The sequence below is a fragment of the Thamnophis sirtalis genome, unplaced genomic scaffold (genome assembly GCF_051295495.1).
Source record: "Thamnophis sirtalis isolate CommonGarterSnake01/CBP01778 unplaced genomic scaffold, rThaSir2_p1.2 scaffold_15, whole genome shotgun sequence".
Lineage (NCBI taxonomy): Eukaryota > Metazoa > Chordata > Lepidosauria > Squamata > Natricidae > Thamnophis > Thamnophis sirtalis.
Window position 1 is genome coordinate 41,813,906 of NW_028261395.1, and position 14,847 is coordinate 41,828,752.

The 14,847-nt window shown below is 49.5% G+C and overlaps 1 protein-coding gene and 1 long non-coding RNA gene across 6 annotated transcripts in view; one reads left to right on the top strand and one right to left on the bottom strand.

Moving 5' to 3' along the window:
• The window catches only part of RERE (arginine-glutamic acid dipeptide repeats), a 275,789-nt gene that overhangs the window by 144,788 nt on the left and 116,154 nt on the right, over positions 1–14,847 (top strand). For all 5 annotated transcript variants that reach the window (XM_087702075.1, XM_087702078.1, XM_087702077.1 and 2 more), the window contains exon 4: positions 13,395–13,500. In XM_087702075.1, the coding sequence (XP_087558201.1) occupies positions 13,395–13,500 (106 nt within the window). The remainder of the gene's footprint in view (positions 1–13,394; positions 13,501–14,847) is intronic.
• On the bottom strand, positions 1,076–7,435 carry LOC148042587 (uncharacterized). Its single transcript, XR_015695117.1, has 4 exons — positions 7,334–7,435; positions 3,227–3,291; positions 2,064–2,334; positions 1,076–1,748 (listed from the first exon to the last, which is right to left on the bottom strand). It is a non-coding gene; the product is annotated as an uncharacterized LOC148042587 (long non-coding RNA).

The window sequence follows — 14,847 nt, forward strand, 5'->3', positions numbered from 1 at the left end:
CAGGATCCGTTTACACACACACATTCACACACACACTCACTCACTCACTCACTCATTCACTCACTCACTCCTGTATTCCCCAACACTCGGGTTTTTGAGATGCGGGCACGGAGGAACGCTGAACAATGTGGCTCAGACACCCCGCTCACAAGGACTGAATTTCAATGTGGATTCTCCTGGCACGGGTGGTGATCGTCGCCCGGAGATTTATGTGTTGTGTATGGAGGTTTGTTGTGTGTGCGCGCTCACACAACACACACACACACTCCGACTCTTTCACACTCAGTCCAATTGAAGAAAGATCAGAGGCTTTCCCTTCGCCCTCGTTAGATTTCGTTAATGAAGGGAGCATTTTAATCCTCCCCACCCCCTCTGTGAATGCCCCACTTGTGCTGGGATGCTTAGAAGTGCAGTCCAGCTGCATCGGGGCCTAATAGGAACTTTTAATAACACTAGCAATGGCACTTAAGACTTATATACAGCTTCACAGGGCTTTTACAGCCCTCTCTAAGCGGTTGACAGAGTCAGCCTCTTGCCCCCAACAATCTGGGACCTCGTTTTACCGACTTCGGAAGGTTGGAAGGCTGAATCAACCTTGAGCCAGTCAGTCAGGATCGAACTGATGGCAGCAGGCAGAGTTAGTGTGCAATACTGCATTCTAACCACCGTGAGGAAGGGAGGGAGGAAGATAGATAGATAGATAACAATAGCCCTTAGACTTATATACTGCTTTATAGAGCTTTATATCCATCTCTAAGTGGTTTACAGAGTCAGCCTTTTGCCCCCAACAATCTGGGTCCTCATTTTACCCACCTCAGAATGATGGAAGGCTGAATCGACCTTGAGCCTGCTGGGATTTGAACCGCTGGCAGTGGGCAGTTAGCCTGCAATACTGCATTCTAACAGGAAGGAAGGAAGGAAGGAAGGAAGGAAGGAAGGAAGGAAGGAAGGAAGGAAGGAAGGAAGGAAGGAAGGAAGGAAGGAAGGAAGGAAGGAAGGAAGATAGTAATAGGATATATATCACTTCACAGTGCATTTACAGCCCTCTCTAGGCGGTTGACAGAGTCAGCCTTTTGTCCCCAACAATCTGGCTCCTCATTTTATTCACCACGGAAGGATGGAAGGCTGAGTCAACCTGGAGCCTGGTAAGATTCGAACTGCCACATTGCAGGAAGCTGGCAGGCAGCAGAAGTAGCCTGCAGTACTGCACTCTCACCACTGCTCCACCACGGCTCAACTTTAACGCCTTTAGAGCCAAAATAGCCATCTGAGCCTGAGGGTGGGGGGGAGGCATCCTGTAGATCAGTTGCTGCCGGTTCGGCCGAACCAGTAGTGGCGGCGGCGGGAGGCTCCGCCCACCCTCCCAGATGCAGAAGTGTTGCACGCATGCATGAGTAGTGAAACAGTTAGCAACCCACCCCTGCTGTGGTTGCAAAAGATCTCCGTGCTTGTCGAATTTTCCATTGGAAGCTGCTGTCAGCGTTCCAAGTGTCATGTAGAATTAAATCAGAATCAAAGGCAAAACTATCCTTAAAGTTCCAATTTAATAAAGCAGACATCTTAGCGCATCTGTGTTAATCCCAATACTGGAAATGACATCAGAATCCCACCCAGTTAAAAGTTCATGATCTTGTCCCCACACCCACAATCCATCACATGGTCCAATCTTCTTCTTCCACGCTGGCATCCACACCCAGCTGCTTCCGGTCAGGTGTAAAAGTACGGAGACAAAAGATGACCTTGAGCTTCTAGTAAAGAATGAAAACAATACATTCCACAATCCTACTCCTTCTATTCCCCCTCCCATCAACTATACTAATGAACACAACATAATGAAGTAAGAGAAAGTGTGGCAGGCCAAAATTCTAAAAGGAATATAATTGCAGGCCTGACAGGCGCATTGTAATGGCAAGAGGTGGCACGTTGCCTTACGTTTCCTCCAGCGAATAATTCTGCAAATATTAGCTTCCTCGCAAGCTGGTCTAGTCCAAAAGCCAGCATTGGGGACCGGTGTCTCCCCTCCCACCTACCCCCCTCTGCCCTGTTCCTTAAAGCCGACCTACCCGTTGGCCTTTTCCTCCCTTCTGCCTTGTTAGCTGCTTGCCTTTTGGCGCGTCTGGGGCTCCGTGGGGATGTTCCGCGGAATATTCGCTTTGAAAGCAACTCCCTGCGTCGCCATCTGCTCCTTTTAACTTAATCCCCGCAGCGAACTGAAGGCGGATTCGATTGGTGGGCCACGGGAAACCCAATTACGAGGGCTCGGAGCTGAGAGAGGCAGAATGTCCCCTAACTTCCCTCCAAGAACCGAAAGCCGCGGAAAAGGGGGGTGGGAAACTGTTGGAGAAAAGCCCTCCCAGGAGGGAGGAGGAATCAAACGGGGAAATTAGCCTGGACTCATTACATAAACCAGGGGTCTCCAACCTTTTGGACCTCAAGGACCACTAAATTCATAATTTTAAATCCGGCAGACTAACTAATATGATCTGCCTAATGAATGGCAGTGGCTAGGTGGTCATGTGACTGGATGGGTGTGGCCAACTCGATGTCACTCACATCAAAGGGCGCCTCTCTGGCCTCTACTCGCCCCTCCCAGCCACCCCTCACCTTCCCGGCCAGGCTCCTTAGGGCCTCAACAGGAAAAAACTGCCCAGGCTCCTTAGGGCCCCAACAGGAAGCAGTTGCTGGAGCTAAGCAGCCACCAGGAGAAAGAGTTGGCAAAAGAGCTCAGTTCAAATTGGATCTGGCCGAGAAGGAGGCTCAGCAGAAGCACCTCACTGAGGACTAGGAGCATAGGCTCTCCAAGCAGAGGGAAGACCTGCGGGAGTGCAAGGCCCCGGGCGCCTGGAGGCTCAGCAGGCTGAGATGGTCAGCCAGTTCCAGGCCATGATGCAGCCCCACTGGAACAAGACCCTCCAGCTCTTTGCAACCAGTAACACTCCCCTCCAGCCTTTGCCCAAAGCCCCCCACCAGGAGGCTGTGATAGACACCAAGTTGGGATTTCTGCCCCCCCTCCGACCCCCACAAAAAGACCCCGAAGGGGGAGACTCTCTGCAGCAACACAAGCGTTCATTGCACGTATCTGTCCCAGGGGCCGTAGTTTGAGGAGCCCCGATTTAGTGCGATGTAAAAAATGCAAATATTTTTTCCGCAGACCCCCAAAATTTTCTCACGGACCCCCAGTTGGTGACCGCTGACATAAACACAAGAGAGCAAAGGTCTGACTCACCTCCTCAAATGCCTTTGAGTCTCACCTGGTCTTTCCCAGGTGAATCTGCCAGTCTGGGAAGATTCCTGCGAAAGAGGCACGAAGCAATGAAGTAGTAAGCGTGAACTCTGCCCATGGGAGGCCTGGACATTCGACAGGGGTTGGGTTGGGTTTCAGGATGTCAGATGGGCCCAGGACTGCTCTTTGCCCAAATAGGTGCAAACGCCAGCCTGACATGCGTGTGCCTTACACGCACATACACACGCCACGTTTCACCTGCCTCTCTGCTATCTTTGATGTTTGGGCTCTTCCATTTGTCTGAGTTTGTCCATTCTAGACATACTTTTTGCCCCTTGGACTCTGGTGTGAACTTCTCCAGAGCTTTGGTCGGGTGTGAAATGAACAGCCAGGCAGGCTCACCTCCCCAGAGGAGGCAGGGAAGTGCCCCTCTTTGGCCAACAAGCCAAACAAGCTTTGAAGTCCTGCCGTTGCCCGTGGAGTCTCTGAACCTCCCCTCTGGCTGGCAAGAGACTGCATGCCTCTTTTGCAAAACTATGCCTCTGGCAGTTTTTGCGGACTGCTTTCGAGGCACGCGAAGTCCTTGGGCCTGTTGATCCATCTCGCACACGGTGCCCACCATCCTTTCTTCCGGGTGCTTGGTGCTTTCATGAACCTGATGTGTTAATAGGGCATCATACAACCCCCAGTGTCCACATGGGTAGGAGTCCCTGTCTTTCTCCCTCTCCCTCTCTCTCTTTCTGTCTCTCTCTCCCCTCCCTCCATTCCTTCCTTCTTTCCTTCCTACAAGCTGTTTCGCAGACCTGTATTAAATGTAGATGGAATGATAATCAGATTACCTGGAGATCAGGATTAGCTCTCTATATTCCTCTCCTTTCTTCCTTCCCTCCCTCCCTCTCTTTCCTTTCTCCTTCCTTCCTTCCTTCCTCCTTCCCTTCCTTGTCTCTCCTTTCTTCCTTCCTTCCTTCTTTTCCTTTCTCCTCCCTCCCTCCCTTGTCTCTCTTCTTTCTTTCTTCCTTCCTTCCTTCCTTCTTTCCCTTTCTCCTCCCTCCCTCCCTTGTCTCTCTTCTTCCTTCTTTCACTTTCTCCTTCCTCCCCAATCCCTCCCTTCCTTCCCTTTCTTCATCCTTCCTCCCTCCCTCTCTTCCTTCCTTCCCTTTCTCCTCCCTCCCTCCCTTGTCTCTCTTCTTCCTTCCTCCCTCTCTCTCTTCCTTCCCTTTCTCCTCCCTCCCTCCCTTGTCTCTCTTCTTCCTTCCTTCTTTCTTTCCCTTTCTCCTTCCTCCCCCTCCCTTCCTTCCTTCCCTTTCTTCTTCCTCCCTCCCTCCCTCCCTCCCTCCCTTGCCTCTCTTCTTTCTTCCTTCTTTCCCTTTCTCCTCCCTCCCTCCCTTCCTTGTCTCTCTTCTTCCTTTCTTTCTTCTTTCCCTTTCTCCTTCCTCCCCCCTCCATCCCTTCCTTCCCTTTCTTCTTCCTCCCTCCCTCCCTCCCTTGTTTCTCTTCTTCCTTCCTTCCTTCTTTCCCTTTCTCCTCCCTTCCTTGTCTTTCTTCTTCCTTCCTTCCTTCTTTCCCTTTCTCCTTCCTCCCCCTTCCTTCCTTCCCTTTCTTCTTCCTCCCTCCCTCCCTCCCTCCCTTGTCTCTCTTCTTCCTTCCTTCCTACTTTCCCTTTCTCCTCCCCCCTCTTTTTCTTTCTTCCTCTCCTCCCCTCCCCCTTGCAATTCACTTAACAAACCCACCCAACAAATGTCTCACTTAGCAGCATAAACATGGGGCTCAATTGTCATCATAAGTTGAGGATCACTCTGTAGTTAGTTTGAACTCTACCCAGGGGAGGGGGGAGGGGGTCTGGCCATTTGATGAAGGGTGGCATCCCGATGTGAGATCGGCCCTTTTAATGGTTTGTTGGCAAATGAGAATTGATAGCTGGGGTTGTGTTTTTTTTAAACAAAAAACAACGAATAGCTTGATATTTTAATTTAAACACACACAGAGAGGGGATAGCATCAAAAGGGCCAGGCAGCATCCAACAAAGAATCGGAGGTGTCAGTTTTAAGAAAGGCCTGGCTGGAGCCCCTCCCGGTGATTAAATTCACAGTGATGTCCTCCATCTCGGGGGCTGTAAGGCTGGAGATAACATTCTCTCCCTGTGCTGGAAACAGGAATCAATACCCAACTCCTTGACAGGGGCTAAATTATTAAATAGAGCTTTTCTTTCCCCTGTTTCATTATCTGGCATTTACCCCCTGTTGTGGGGGCTTGTCAGTGGGGCTGTTGGGGGGGGGGAGAAGAAGAAAAAGGGGGATACGTTGAGCCAGGCTGCTTCTATTCAAACCTGTCCTTGCTTGCATTGTGCACCCCTTTGGGAACATACATACACACACACACACACACACACAGTGTGTATTTTTTCAGATCACCAGAATGGCTGTTAGCCTTCCCCCCCCCCCCTTCCTTTTAAAAAATGAAGATTATGGCAGGATAAGCATTATTTTTTTTCTCTCTCCCCCTTTTGGGCCATCTATCCTGGCTGATTCAGAGATGCCTATCTCCCTGCCCTTTGGGGCATGGCTGACAAAGCTGTTAAGTCTGCATCTCTCCTGCCCCCCCCCCCCAATGCCTCCATCCATCGCCAACCTCCAGCCACAAGGATGAAGTTTACATCTGAATGCAGGAGGTGCGTTGACCCTCCCACCTGGGACCATGAGCAAGCCCTCCGGGAAAAACGGGGGGGGGGGAGAGGCTTTCCCTGGTCTTTGGAAATGGATCACGGCTGTTCGGTTCATCTTTTGGGGTTTGGCCACATGCCACAGCAGATCTAATCCAGATTGGGGTGTGCGGGAAGTTTGGTGTTGTGCACTGTGTTTCTCCATCCCCCTTCCTGCCTGTATGTTCTGCGCAGGTCTCATCCATACCAGTAATTCCCCTCTCCAAATACAGGTTGTCCTCAACTTACTGTTGTGGCCCGCCAGCGGAGCTGGACAGCGAGCAGGTTGGGGATGGGCCAGTCCTGGAGTCTGGAGAAGGCTCGGACGAGGGCTCTGTGTTGGAGGCAGAAAGGGGGGCAGAGCCGTATGCCAGTTATCAACTGCCTTTGGAGTCAGACATCAGTGAGGCAGAAGAACAGCTGGAGCCTGTTCCCGATGTGTGCATGTGCAGAGTTGCCAGGAGAAGAGAATATCTAAAGAACAAGGGTTGATTTGGGAGGAAAGCCATAGGTGGATAGTGTATGGCCCCTCCCAGAGGAGATAAAAGAGGAGCAACAGGGGAGTGGAGTTAGCAGGAGATCATTAGTTTGCTTAATTGGTTCCTGACTCTCCGAGACTCCTGGCCAAGTTTTGCAGAGATCGGCCTGGCAGCTCTCCAAGCCAGATAAGGTCTGTGACTGTAAATCCTCCCTTGAAAGACTTCGCTGGATGTGAATGGGCAGAAGCCACAGTCAATTAATAAAAGGAGTCTGCTTCTGTGGGCACATGCAGCGTCACCAGCTTGCCCTTCTGGGTTCCAGCATGCATGTCTTTGCAGGCAACAGAGTGCCAGAAAACAGCCTGAAAATGGTCCAAAAAATGCCTAAAACCCAGGCCATTTTCGGGCTGATTTTAAGCCTTTTGGGGGGGCATTTTTGGGTTGTTTCAGGAAAAGAGCCTGAAAAATGGCCAAAAAACTGTGCACGCCATCCAGCTGACCTTAATACTTTCCTCTTTCCTTCTTTCAACCTCTGAAGCCTTCGAGAGCAGCCTCCACAACCCCCCCCCCCCCGCCCCCCTGGGCTGGGCTTGTGGTCCAGGAAATTCCTTTGAGCCCCACGGCCTCCTAAGCCAGGCCAGTATCCTTCACTCCCGTTTCGGAAATGGCGCCATCTCCCACTTCCCAGGCTGACCCTTTTCTTTTGGCTCCTGGCAACCCCAGGTTGAACGATTTCACACCTCCAAGATGAAAGCTTCCTCAACCAGCCTGCGGTGAAATTCTATTATAAATCTTTCATCTGGATGGCCTCAGCTGTCATGGCTTTGCTCATTTTCTTCCTCTCCCTCCCTCCCTCCCTCCCCCCCCTCTCTCTCTGCATTTGGCTGCCTAACCTACTCCTCCGTGTAATTCCGCCTCCTGTAGGATGCTCACCTCTGATTAGCAAGGCGTGACCCTTCCGTACGCTGCTGTTTTCCCACGCAAGCAAGCAGCGGTTGGTTGCCGGCCATGGCGCTGAAAGGAGGAGAGAGGAAATGAGGCAGGGAAGGGGATGGTCTGTCTGTCTGTCTGTCTGTCTCTCTCTCTCTCTCTCTCTCTCTCTCTCTCTCTCTCTCTCTCTCTCACACACACACACACACACACACACACACACACACACACACACGCCAGGAAAAGAGGAAAAAATAGCCATCCCAAAAAGCCATTCTGGTTTATAGCTCTTGATCTGTGATCTTGGGAATCCTGCTAAGAAATATAGCAATAGCAATAGCAGTTAGACTTATATACCGCTTTATAGGGCTTTCAGCCCTCTCTAAGCGGTTTACAGAGTCAGCATATTGCCCCCAACAACAATCCGGGTCCTCATTTCACCCACCTCGGAAGGATGGAAGGCTGAGTCAACCCTGCGCCGGTGAGATTTGAACCGCAGAACTGCAGTCAGCTGAAGTAGCCTGCAGTGCTGCATTTAACCACTGCGCCACCTCGACTCTTTGATATATTGGATGTTGGATGCCTTGCCTGACCCAGGTGCCTGAAACGGAGAGGAGAGAGAGAATAGGAGAGGAGAGGAGAGAAGAGAATAAAGGGGAGGAGAGAAGAGGAGAGAGGAGAGAAAAGAGGGAATAGGATAGGATAGAGGAGAGAAAAAGAGAGAATAGAATGGGATAGAAAAGAGGAGAGGAGAGAAGAGAATAGAGGATAGAAGAGGAGGAGAGGATAGAGGAGAGGAGAGAAGAGAAGAGAAAAAGAGAGGATAGGATAGAAGAGAGGAGAGGAGAGAGATAGGAGAGGAGAGAACAGAACAGAAAATAGGATAGAAGAGAAGAGAGAGAATAGGATAGGAGAGAAAAGAAGAAAGGATAGGATAGGCAAGAGGAGAGGAGAGGAGAGAAGAATGGATAGGAGAGAAGAGAAAAGAGATAGGATAGGAGAGAGGAGAGGAAAGAAAAGAAAATCTCTCTCTCTCTCTCTCCCTCCCTCCCTCCCTCTCTCCCACACATACACACACCTTCTCCTTCCTTCAGAAATACCCCTGAGCAGGGTACACGCCTCATGTTTACATAGGCAGGCATGTTGCAAGCACCCGGCACCCAACAACACACCAGGTGGTTGCAAAACTGTGTTTAGCAGTTGTTGTTTTTCTAAGATCTTTTAAGTGCAGCTATGTGGCAGGAAGCCTCCGAAAACAAAGGGAGGCTTAAGAATAGCTTTGGGGCGGGGGGGGCGGGGGGGGCGGCGCTTCCCCGGAAAGATGTCTCTGCCAGCTTTGTGGGTGCTTGCTTCATCTTTGTGGTGATAAAGGGGGCCAAACCAGCAAAAGAGAGCTAGTCACGCAAGAAACTGGCTGCTATGACCAGATGGCACTTGAAGGCGGATTTCTTGAATTCACGGACCGCGGAGAACAAGTGGGTGTCAGGCGGGCGGAAGCGGTTTCCACAGTCCCCATCATCCTCAGCCCTTGGCAATATTGATCCTCAGATCCGAGGCTGAGCTGGGATACGTGCAAGATTCCTGAGGCCGTGGGAATCCCCCGTTTCTGTGCATTGGGTGGCCCAATGGCCTCCAGTGCAAAGATGCAGCCGGAATACAGTGCGTTTGACTGGGATTTTCCTGAAAACTGGAATTCTGGACTTCTCAATCCAGGTTTCACTTACACCGATGAAGAAGCTGCGTCTCTAATGGAGTCCTTGCAAGACCGGAGGAGGGACTCTGCCTGATATGCAGTGGGCACCTTTTTCCTTCCATTAGTGCAGTGCAACCTGGTGCGGTGACCTAGAAGTGGAGCTCTCGCCTCGCAGTCAGGAGGCTGTGAGTGTCGATCCTAGTGGAGGCACAACGGGAATATATCTGCAGAATACAACTCTGCATTGGCGACACGAAAGGCATCCGGCCAGTAAACACTGAGTTCCGTTCAGTTGCCCAGACTCTGCCCCGATACAAATGATTATGGGGGGATTAAAAGAAGACGAATGCAGTGCAACCTGGATGAAGAAGTCCAGAATTCCAGTTTCCTGGAAGCGGGAAATGAGGAAACGGCTGTCTCACCAGGAGCAGCTGCTATTAAAGATTAAAATGGAAACGATGGACGAAGCCATTCGGTGGAGGAAAAATTAGCACGCCACCCACCTTCCAATCCCGAAAAAGAAACAGGAGTGTGGATCAGGCCCGTTTAACTTTGCCTGAATTTTTCTGCACCCACAAAAGGGTTTCTCCCCTGATCGATGGCGGTGTGAGCATATGCATGTCCAGGGGTGGGGCTTTGCAACCTCCGTAAACCCCCTCTCACCAAGTGCTTAGATGATATTTCGCAGCATTGATCCGGTTAGTAAGTCCTGCTTTCCTATTTTCTACTCCCCATACCTGGATGAGAGGAGGAGGAGTCTTCCCCTGCTTTCCCCCCCCCCCCGTGAAGCTTTTTAAATTACCATATTTTTCAGAGTATAAGACACTCCAAATATAAGATGCACCTAGTTTTGGGGGAGGAAAACAAGGAGGGAAAAATCTGCCTTTGCCTCCTTGCACCAAACAGCAAATAATACAGAAGATATACACTGTTTGTGGTGTTACATTTCAGACCATACTTGTAGAAATGCTGTTAAAATTGACGTGGTTTTCTGGAAGTATAGTTATTCTTCACTATTTAAAAGAAGATACAATAGCACTGGGCCTCTTCACATCAAGCATTTATTTTAAAAAGCTTCTTCATTTTGTTACGTTGTCTAGAACAATAATGAAGCAGTCTTTAAAAAATAAGTCTAATAATTGGAACATTCTATAGGCATTTATAGTTATTGACTTACCTCCTTTCAGCAAACAGCCTGTTTCAGTTTAGCCTGATGAGAAGAAGAAAAAATCTGCCTTCTAGCAATTTGCCTCCTTGCAGCAAACAGCAAGTTTCACTTTCACTTTAAGCCAGCCTCCCGATCATCAGCTGTTTCAGGCTGCAGGGATTGCCATAGCCTATTGTTGCCTCCCGCAAACCCCATTTCCCCCGTTTGCCATAAGGAGCTAAATTACTGGGAGGCAAAGGCCAAGGGGTGGAGGCTGGTGGGTGGGTGGGTGGGGCTACATTCAGTTTATAAGACGCACCCAAATTTTCACCCTCTTTGTGGGGGGGGGGGGAAGGTGCATCTTATACTCCACAAAATATGGTAAACAAAAGACGCTATCACGGCAACAAGGGAGTTGCAATTTTGCAAGACCAGGGACTTCCGATATCAACCCCGAGCAGGTTGCACACAAATTAAATGTCTCAGCATTTTTTGTTTTTTGTTTTGCATTTGTATCATCTGTCAGGGGAAATTTAATATGGCCCATTCTTCGGCGCATCTGGTGGAAACAGCCCAGATATTGCTTTGCTGTTCTTCTTTGAAAAAATGGGGTGGGAGTGGGTGTTGTGTCTTTAAAAAAAACATTACCAGGTTAAACTGGAAAGGGGAACGCGAGGAGGTACCAATAACTGGTTATAGAATAACAGAGTTGGAAGGGACGTTGGAGGTCTTCTAGTCCAACCCCCTGCTTAGGCAGGAAACACCCTATTAAGAGTCACGGTGGCGCAGTGGTTAGAGGGCAGTATTGCAGGCTACTTCTGTTGACTGCTGGTTGCCAGCAGTTTGGAAGTTTGAATCTCACCAGGCTGAAGGTTGACTCAGCCTTCCATCCTTCTGAGGTGGGTAAACTGAGGACCCAGATTGTTGGGGGCAAGAGATGCTGACTCTGTAAACCGCTTAGAGAGGGCTGGGAAGCACTGTGAAGCGGTATATAATTCTCCATAGTGAGGGGAAGAATATCCAGGATGGGTTGGCCTCATTCTCTCATTGGTTGAACTGAGTCCGATAAGCTCTTTAAGACACGCCCCTATCGCCAGGTATTTCCCAGTTCCGACTCAGTTCCTCAACTGAACGGTTGTGTCATCCTGTGTCTATTGCTATACCATTTCAGACAAATGGTCGTCCAATCTATTCTTTAAAACTTCCAGTGTTGGAGCATCTGTGCAGCGAACACAGGCCTGGACCGGCTGAGCAAGTAGAGGTTCAGGCGCATTGACTTCTAATTCTTTTAGGCACAGTGGAAGTAGGCAATAGCATACAGCCTCTCCACTTTTGACATTGACGTAATAGTGTATGTTAGCCATTTCTATCGCAACAAAGCTATCTACAAGTTTTACTGTTTTTCCCCCCTACCTCAAGCACAAAGTCCAGAAGTGATTTCCAAGTGGAAACAAAGTTAAGCCTGTAATTCTTAATTACGGCAGTCGATTTAGCCATCTCTGCTAATTCCATCAGTTTTTCCAGCCAGTCATCCATTATGGGAATTAAAGCATCCCACAATCTCTATTCTGCAGTCCAAATCCCTCCCTCCCCCTTCTCACATTCTCTCTCTCTCTCCCTCCCTCTCTCTCATTCTTTCTCTCTCTCTTTCCCTCCCTCCCCCTCTCACATTCTCTCCCTCCCTCCCTCTCTCTCATTCTTTCTCATTTCTCTGTCTCTGTCTCTTCCTCTCCCCTTCCTACCTCCCTCCCCCTCTCACATTCTCTTTCTCCCTCCCTCTCTCATTCTTTCTCTCTCTCTTTCCCTCCCTCCCTCCCTCTCTCACATTCTCTCCCTCCCTCCCTCCCTCTCTCTCATTCTTTCTCATTTCTCTGTCTCTGTCTGTCTCTTCCTCTCCCCTTCCTACCTACCCCTCTCACATTCTCTCTCTCTCTCTCATTCTTTCTCTCTCTCCCTCCCTTCCTCCCCCTCTCACATTCTCTCCTCCCTCTCTCTCATTCTTTCTCATTTCTGTCTGTTTCTCTCTCTCTCTCTCTCTCTCACACACACACACACACACACACACACACACACACACACACACACACCTTCCTGTCCCTGGATTCATGACCCATCAGCTCAATTTACTTCCATTGACCCATTCTTTCTAGCAGAAGATGGGTCCTTCCCCCCTCCCCCCAGCCCTGTTGCTATATGAGGGTATTTTTCTCATTTCTACCTCCTTTTGATAAAATAAAAACAAAAACTAATGTCAGCCATAGAGCATTGCAAGCAGTTTGTAGAAAGTAAAAAAAAAAAAAACTAGATTTTTTTTTCCTCTGACACAATGCTGCCACTGGCTGGATTTTTATAGCATTACATGTACTTTCCTCCCCCCACCTCCAAAAAAAGAAAGAGAGATCTTAGCAATTTAGTTACCATAGTAAGCGTGGGCTAATTCAACTCATTCAACTCGGATTTTGGAAAGAGGAGTGGAATTAGCCCCACGCATTACTTATGGTAAATAAATTGCTAGGCTTCTAAAGCAGGGGTCTCCAACTTTGGCAACTTTAAGACTTGTGGACTTCAACTCCCAGAATTCCTCAGCCAGCAAAACATGTGGACTTCAACTCCCAGAATTCTGGGAGTTGAAGTCCACAAGCCTTAAAGTTGCCAAGATTGGAGACCCCTGTTCTAAAACACTTCAGAGTCACCTCGTGAGAACCAGGTAGTCCTCGTCTTACGACAGTTTGTTTAGTGACCAGTCGAAGTTACAACGGCTCTGAAACGAGTGGACTTTGAGGCCGTTGTTTTTTTTCCAGAGTTACGACCTTGGCAAGCATCCCCACGGGCACATGAGTCACATCCGGACGCTTGGACAGCTGGCAGTTACAATGGTTGCGGTTGTGTGCGATCCCCTTTTGGGACTTTTTAACAAGCAAAGTCAGTGCAGTAGCCAGATTCACTGAATGACTGGGTTAGTAACTTATCCACTGCAGCGACTGACTTAACAACCGTGGCAAGAAAGGCTATAAAATGAGGCCAAGCTCACTTAACGAATGTCTCATTTAAAAAGAGAAATTTCAGGCCGATTGCGGTCATAAGTTTCAGAACTACCTAAGTCGTAGCTCCGACAGGAGAGCCGCTGAATCTCCTACCTGGCAACTCTACTGAACGTTGCATGGTGAAAATGCCCTGATGCCGCTCCCTCGTCCGTAACAGATTTCTCCTTCCTTCTCTTCCAGAGCAAGCGGGACCACCTTCTCATGAACGTCAAGTGGTACTACCGCCAATCCGAAGTCCCGGATTCCGTTTACCAACATTTGGTCCAGGACCGACACAACGAAAACGGTAAGTGGGAAGGGCGGGGGTGGGGCGAATCCGTTACCGTGCCTCTGAGTGGGTTGTCTTCTCTCTGTTCCGCTCGTTGCAATTCGAATTCCATTTGTACCTTTGGAAAACTCACAGAGGTGGGTGTTGCATCTCGTGGCTGCCAGCTTGTGAAGCGTCAAGTCTGTTCTGACCTGGGCTTCCCCAGCAGCAGCACGAAGCCGAGTCCTCATCCCGATAAACCCCTTTTATTTAATTTACGGTGAATTCCTCTCCAGCCAAATCTTTCCTCTCCTGCAGTCTTTCAAAGTAGTTCACAACTACTGACCTTTATCAGGCTTGGAAAGTGGCCAGGCCGATATCTTTCAGACGCCACAATACTTGGCAAGGATGCAGGAATGAACTAATTGTCTCCTACAAACTCCACTCCCCTTTCGCTCCTCTTTTATGTCCTTTGGGAGGGGCCATTCACCGTCCACCTGTTGCTTTACTCCCAAGTTGACCCATGTTCCTTAGCTGTTTCTTTCGTCCGGCAACTGGCCGCATATGCACACTGATATCTGTCTCCGAAGCAGCTGATAACTGTCAGATGGTTCTGGCCCCCTCTCTGCCTCTGACACATAGAGCCCTCATCAGAGTCTTCCCCAGACTCCAGGACTGGCCCATCTTCCTCCCCAACCTCCTCACTTTCTGAATCTGCTGCCAGCTTCATGGCCGCTGGCAGGCCACAAAACAACCTTCCAAAGCATTGGGCACCTTCCTGCCTGTTTCCTGCACTTGGAGAAGATGTCTGGGCCAAAGGGGAATCCTCAAAACAAAATAAGTGCTGGAGCATGTATTTTCTTCAGATTTCCGCATTTGGGGAAGATCTTTTCCCAGTCCTGCTTTTTTCCTTTGACCACAAGAGCTTGGACAAAGTAAAAAAGGGAGTGTCTTATGAGCCGGTAGTTTTCCTTTGAACTGCACGATGTCTTTTGGGGAAAGGAAACAGAATCTCTGTGGACCTTTCATTTCCCAACACGATGGGCGCAAAAGGAAGCAGTGGGTCCCAAGGAGTCCTGAGGAAAATAATCTGGGATCCATACCAGAGTGTCATGTCTGCCCCGGTCTGATCCCTTAGGAAAGAAAGACCCTTGATTCCCATTTGGTTGAAGTGAACGGTTCCGCTGCAGAAAAGCCAGGCTAGATCTGGGTTTCCCCGCGCTCAAAAGATACAGAAAGGTTTCCCCTCACCCCCCCCACCCCCCCAGTGACCAGTCTATCTTCAGCTAATCAGAACTCAGTGAAATGTTTTGAGAACTCTTGAGAGGCTTTGGGGTAATCCACATTCTTTCTCAGGGTGCCTGGCCTTGAATGCCTGATACAACG